At 35.9% G+C, this 7,364-nt stretch overlaps 1 protein-coding gene across 1 annotated transcript in view; it reads left to right on the forward strand.

Moving 5' to 3' along the window:
* LOC136877773 (dual specificity calcium/calmodulin-dependent 3',5'-cyclic nucleotide phosphodiesterase 1A) overlaps nt 1-4,905 on the forward strand; it is a 373,065-nt gene extending 368,160 nt beyond the window's left edge. The window contains exon 15 of the mRNA XM_068228741.1: nt 1,702-4,905. Within this exon, the coding sequence (XP_068084842.1) occupies nt 1,702-1,760 (59 nt within the window). The 3' untranslated portion in view covers nt 1,761-4,905. The remainder of the gene's footprint in view (nt 1-1,701) is intronic.
* Nucleotides 4,906-7,364: the final 2,459 nt, after the last annotated feature.

Consider the following 7,364-nt stretch of genomic DNA (forward strand, 5'->3'; position numbering starts at 1 on the left):
TGTGGCAAACTTACTTAACCCCTTAACAAGGTAAAGTTCTCCACATGTGTAACCTGCCCTGGGTACATTTTTCCCCACTTAATGATATTTAAATATTTCCTGCAAAAATGTGTGAACAATTAGTTTAATGTAATATGATAGTCAATATTATACTTCAATAATGGCTTACTAACATTGTTTTCATTATTTACATGGTTGTATATCCAGATAATTACAGATTTTGAAGATTGCTATCTGCATTTATGAATGCACTGAAGTATTCTCCGACACTATGTACATCACTAAAACGATATTTATCCTATTTACTCCTGTAAAAGCAATTCTTGGTCGTGGGGCACCATTCACAATGAACTGAGGTGGTTGTCGCATTCTGAACATCTTCCTCATCATTTGGGTCATCTGGAACCACTTCACTTTTATTTTCAGGCTCACTCTGATTGTCCTCTTCTTCAATACATATATCCATGTATCATCACTTGCTAAAAAAATACTTCATCTTCACCCTCTGCTTCTAGAACTGTCAAAATACTAGTACAATCAAGCTGATCTACTTTACGTTTGGAAGCCATACTCCTCGACATAAACAGCTGTAAGTGATAAAAATCATTGTTGTCCGTATTGAAGATAGTGAATGTAGGATGCTAAATGGTTTACTTTGTCACCTATTCAATACATATAAATTTTACATTTAGGAATTTATTATTAATTCCGCTTGAGAATTCCGCTTCCAACGATTAAAGCAACGGGACGCACTTTGTAATATCCTTTTTTTATATCCTTGCTCACCAAGCTGCTCTCTTGTAAATATGTATATAAGCTGTAAATTCTCAACTGTTCAATTGGATAATATAAATTTACTGTATAGTTACCAACCATTGGCAGTAATTTTTGTTAAAAACATTGACGCAGAGCACTATACCCTTTCCCCCCGACTGTTATACTGTAAATAATTTTATAAACTTTATAATTTCCTATGAGTGCATCAATTATTCTTCAGAGCACCACTGCTGAACTCTGCTATAATTACCCAGTAATTTTAAGCATTGGTGCTGACTTCTTATTCTTTAAACTTATATTGTTTAACCGTCACCATTGTACAAGAGTTTCTCGTACTTAATTTTCCCATTGTAATGTGTATTAATCTGTGCATGTTAAATACCAATCAGGTACCTGATTTTTGCCTTGAGGAGGTAATTTGACTGATGATGCCCTCAATGAAGGGCGAAACATGTCTCAAGCGGAATTAATAATAAATTCCTAAATGTAAAATTTATATGTATTGAATAGGTGACAAAATAAACCATTTAGCATCCTACATAAACAGCTGTGTCATGCAAGGCCCCAAATCAAATTAATTTTAGGAGGCTGTGATCGCTATACAATACAATACACAGCATGATATCATGGAAAATATATCAACTAATACAGTAGACTCGATGGCGACATCATATACTGTAACCCCCAAGAGAAATAAGCGACAAATTTTATGAGTGACTTATATCGTCATTCACACCATAGAAGCCCAGCAGGAAAATGTCTAAAGATATCGTACCCATTTATGGGGTTAAACAGAGCATTTTATCAGCTTCCAGCAACTCAAACACACAACAAATACAAACTTGTTCCAAGATGCCTGATGTCCTACTTAAGGGATCCATAGTTGAGTCTTAAGTTATTTGATCTCTTTTGTTTCTCTTTCAGATGCTGAAATCCGAGCACAGCAGGAAAAGACTGAGGACACTGTGGCTACAGAAGAATAATTTCAACTAGTGATATTGACAGTGTTCTGTGTCTGGTCCACTTGAATGTGGAGAAATAAAGTCACCAAGTTTCCTTACATTTTCACATGTTATTCTTGTAAAGCAGTCTATAACAAGCCTGCATGAAAAGATAAATGTCCTGATGTAGAGAAGTTTAAGAAACAGCCAGACATTCTCATCGCAGATATGAGGAAACCAAGTCTCCTTAATCTAAATTACAGTGCTAGTTCCAGGGATCAAATTTGAGACTTCCATGTTGTGTAGGAAGCCAAATTATCCATGCATGAAAATTCAACCTAATAACAAGAAGTCATAGTGATGTAAAAAGACAAAAATTGATTTGTACAAATTCTGCAGTCCAAGATATAAAATTTGGCATATTCATCACCAGCAAGAGGTAAATACTAAGCAAATTAAATTCCATCCCTAGCAGTTGGCAACCACTGGCTGGACCAACAATTGTGATTTCTAAAGTTTGCAGTCATGAACAAAATGAATAGATGGATGTGTATGCTGTAAATTGTTGTGTGTGGGCTGAAAGTAAGCGTGTGACTGTTATTTTGCAATGATGCTAGTCAATTTTATATTGAGCTTATTTCACATTTTTGACATGTTGCTGTTATAGTTTGGTTTAAAACAGGCCTACACAACTGGGCTGGCCTAGGGCAACAGCTACGGGCTGCAGTTGGCCATGCTTGCTGAGCAGGCCATATTGCGCAAGTTGCTGCATGATAAGTGCACAGAGGAAACACTAGACATGGCCTTCCTGACAAAGACTAACAACAGCCGAAAGGCAGTGCTGTCAAACAATTATCTCCTTCCGGTGCATGTTGAAAAAATGTTTCTAGAACTTGTATTTGCAACATAAGCTACAACATACACACTCATAAGAGAAAAATAATTTTGTTCCACCTTTCAATACATTTTAAAAAATAACTTTACATTATTAATACACAATGGAAAGACATTTATTATTTTCACCAGATCATGTTTTGGTTCTCTTGAACCATCATCAACTGGCTGATAGTTAAATTGGCAAAAGACTTTCTAAAAAATTGCTAGAAAAATGATACATAAATAGATGATGTGTTATGAAAAGAATAGTTCATTAGAAAGCAGCATGATGATTTAAAAATGAAATGAAATGAAATGAAATGGCGTATGGCTTTTAGTGCCAGGAGTGTCCAAGGACAAGTTTGGCTCGCCAGATGCAGATCTTTTGATTTGACTCCCGTAGGCGACCTGCGTGTTGTGATGAGGATGAAATGATGATGAAGACAACACATACACCCAGCCCCCTCGTGCCAGCGAAATTAACCAATTAAGGTTAAAATTCCCGACCCTGCCGGGAATCGAACCCAGGACCCCTGTGACCAAAGGCCAGCATGCTAACCATTTAGCCATGGAGCCAGACTATCAGTCAGCTGATAATGGTTTAAGAGAACTGAAACATGTTCTGGTGAAATAAGAAAATGTCTTTCCATTTTGTATTAATAATATTAAGTTGTTTTTAAAAGTGTATTGAAAGATAGACCAATATATTTTTTCTCTTATGATAGTATTAAGCCAATACAGAAAAGTAACTATAATGTTTTTTGTGTGTAATAATGCAAACACACACAAAAAATAAAAACAATGTAAGTGATGTTTGTGAATTAGAATACTGGATTGTGAGGTCTTGACAGTATATTCAAGCTGAACTCTGTGAAAAATCATGTGAATTACTAACATTATGAACATTTCAACAATATATCAAACATTTTGAAAAAAAAATGAAAATATAGGTATTTAAACCAGTTTGATGGATCTGTTACAGCCCAAAAGAATAAATAAAATGCTAAACAGCATATAATTGAAATACTGACGTATTTGTCACATTTATTTGGGATGACTTCAAGACATCAGGCATCTTTTTGTTGGGCGAGGTTTTTCAATGTTTGGAGAGGTTCTGAACTCTAGTTAATCTCGGAAAGTTTTTGAGGTGAATGTCTGACAGATCTGCCTTTTATATAATTTATTTACAGAAAACAGCTGTTCACACAGTTTCATAGTACCAAGCGTACTGTACTTGGCAGCCAATCTGTTTTAGCATGGAAACCTTTATCTAGAGAAGTTTTGGAAAAAGTAGAGACGATTTTTGTGTGATAGACAATATTCGGTCAGTGGAGAGGGAAGGCTGCTGTGAGGAAAACAATGACGTAGCTGTAGAGGCACTCATACAGCAAGAAGGAAATGGCCCGGAGCTTACCCTGGGCAGCAGGAAGGCCATGTTGCCTGCTATCAGCCAGTTGTGCAGGCCTGGTTTAAAACCATAAGATGACAAAATAGGACTGAACTATTCATCTACATGAAGATAAGTGTAGTCCTATGTGAAGAAGTGTATCATACCTCAGTATTTATGTAGCCTTTTCATTTCTTAACTCAAACTTTCACAGTGTTTAGAGAGAATGAGATTCAATTGTAAATAGTTTGCTATGTTGTTGCACCTGAGATAACTACAGTGCTTTCCACTGCTCAGGAAAGTACATTACTAAATATTTTCCACTCAAATTAGTGAATCACATACATTCCCCATGTCTAAAATCTATCCACAGAAACTGTACAATAAACATTTACTTTTCCCACTAGACGTGTGTATAAAAATATTTAACAATGCTATTTTCTTTAAAAATTGGCAATACCTTCCAACTTTACAGATATGTAAGAAATATATTCTGCACACCAATGGAGGATAAAAATTACTTCCTATTGTTTGGTCAATATGAAAGAGTTTCTGAGTACTTCCATTATTATAATCTGCATACAAGTGTTAACAGTTAAGAAAATTACATTGCCATACCTTTTTTTTTCCATTAAATGTTGGGTCTGTTCAAATTACCTATGAGGCTAAAATCTTAGTAAAGAACTTTTACAGAAGTTAATAATTCTCCTAGCATATCTCTTTGCCATTTAAGAAATATTTTGGTATAAATTATGACCATTATCTATATTATGATATTAAGTTTAAGTTAAAACAATATAATGCTAATAAAAAAATCAGTATTCTTCAGTATAGTACTAGTAGCACTTCTTGGGACTGGTAAGAGGCATGAACTAGTTTCTCACTTACACAACAGCAATTTGGAATCCATGTAGAGCTATAGGTCTTGTGGTTTATGATCACAAGTTTAACAATTGCTGTAAAGCTCTTTACTCTTTCTTCAGACTGAGTTTGTGATAATGAGCTAGAGTAATATTTTCTCTTGATGGAAGATGTCCCTGTGTATATGTATCAGTCAGAAGTGTGCACAACAATACATAGCTGGATTTCCTACTTTTTGTTTAAACTTGGCATTCTTTACCCACAAAAATCATTAACAAGAGGCTTTGCCCGAATTGGAAATCATCAGCTGCAAAATAACTTTTCATATTTTTCTTCACTCCGATATCCGCTGCTATTTCTGCAATATTTCTAGATAGAATTTTATATCTAGGTCATGGATCATATCTGTTGGAAGCCAATTTCTTTCGGTGTTGGGTTCCCTCTGGCGGAATAAAATCAGTATAACTAATGTTATGCCACAATAACATTGTGATATCACTTCCACTTGGTTAATGGTAACTTTAGACCACCTTGGCACAAGAGAGATATTAGTATCCACCTTAATTTTATATATGAGTTTATGAAAATATCCGATTTCGATGCTTGGCTCAATTTGGCATGTGACTTCATCTGAACACTTGAGAGAGGTTTGGAATTGTATCTAGCTTTTGGCATGCATTATAGCAATCAAATTATATACCACCACCTTTCCTACCTTGCCAGCCAACATTCTGATAGTGAATTTTTTTCAAATGGTACTCGAAATGCTAAACACTGTGTCAGATCTTAACGATCATGGCCACCAGGCAAGATTTTTGACTGAAGAAATAACTGAGAACAGAATAATTCAAGTCACATAAACAGACAAAGAATAGTGATTGACCCAAAAATATTAGTCCATCCTTCTTCACCCGCAGAGTCTCTCCATCTTTGCATCTGGACACTGCTCACAGAGAAAAGGAGAGAGGCAAGTAGGAGTTATTATCTGATGTTAAAGCAAATTATTTTTCCAATCCTGAGTACTAGATGATGACTGATTCTGGAGGTACTCATAGCAAAACGATGGGGTTTCTGACAGTTATTTCCTGAAGCCAAATGTAAATGGTGGTTTGAAGGCTGGTTTGAGAACATTTTCAGGTAATATAAGAAACATCAAAGCCATTTGATTCAAATGTTAGATGTCAGCTCAATGTAAAAGAGAAATTGGTTGGGGTTCAATCACAAGTCTGTTTGGCGGTGTAGTTGATGATGTTGGATTGGGCACATTCAGATATTCAGGCAGTTACATTTATATGTATAGGAGAAAGAGCAATGAGGAGCAAGGAGATGAGAGAATCACAAGTGAGAATGTTCTTGAGATATGGTGGGTCTCTTGAAAGTTTACTTCAAAATACTATTGGTTGATTTTGTGAAAACCAGGATGTTACATACAGGTAGTTGTGAAGGGTACCAGGTTCAAGTTTTGGAGGATAATGGGATTCAAATACTTTGCCTGGGCAAACGATCTGGTAGTCAACCAGTAATATAGGATAATTTCCAATCATGGAGCCTGCACAGAAGTGTTGTTATAGGAGGTAAGCTTACACAAAATTGTTAATGAGCAGATAGGTGATGATTTGACTAGTGGTAGCAATTGAGGTGTCGTCATGTAAGGAATGTGATTATGTTTATGTCATACATTACCTAGTAAATATTTAAGCCTCCCTGGCCTTACTGTTAGTGTATACTATACTGATATTTGACAAGGGTAATGTATCTACTATGCCTGAGATCTTGAATGCTGGAGGAAAACATGGATGCATTTTATTAGTATAGATGTGTATATTTCCTCTGGAAAAAGTACTACCCATATGGAGGGTAAATAACTAGTCCAACTTCTTGGCTGAGCGGTCAGCGTAGTGGCCTTCCAGTTTGCAGAGCTCCAGGTTTGATTTTCTGTTGGAATGGAGAGTTTTTCTGTGTTTGGTTAATTCCTCTAACCTGAGACTGGTTTGTGATCATCTTAACACATTGAGTGCCAGATGATTTTTTTTTAACTTTCATGCTGGACGGTGCTCCTTTTTTTATATTCAGTACTGATCAGTATCAGTCACTACTGATCTGCATTTAGGGCAGTAGCCCAGGTAGCATAACACTATCTGTTGTTTTCTAAGCCTTTTCTTAAATGATTGCAAAGAAATTGGAAATGTATTGAACATCCCCCTTGGTAAGTAATTCCAATCCCTAACTCCCCTTCCTATAAATGAATATTTTCCCCGATTAGTCCTCTTGAATTCCAGCTTTATCTTCATTTTGTGATCTTTCCTACTATTAAAGACACCACTCAAACTTATTCGTCTACTGATGTCATTCCACGCCATCTCCCCACTGACAGCTCGGAACATACTACTTAATACCAATATAGTTGGTCCGTTATTGGACATTATAAATTTTCCAGCAAACTCATTCCTGGTTGCCAGCATTTTGCCCCAGTGTGGGAATTGATATCTTTATCACATACTACTTAGTCGAGCAGCTTGTCT

The sequence above is a fragment of the Anabrus simplex genome, chromosome 7, assembly GCF_040414725.1.
Source record: "Anabrus simplex isolate iqAnaSimp1 chromosome 7, ASM4041472v1, whole genome shotgun sequence".
Taxonomy (NCBI): Eukaryota; Metazoa; Arthropoda; class Insecta; order Orthoptera; family Tettigoniidae; genus Anabrus; species Anabrus simplex.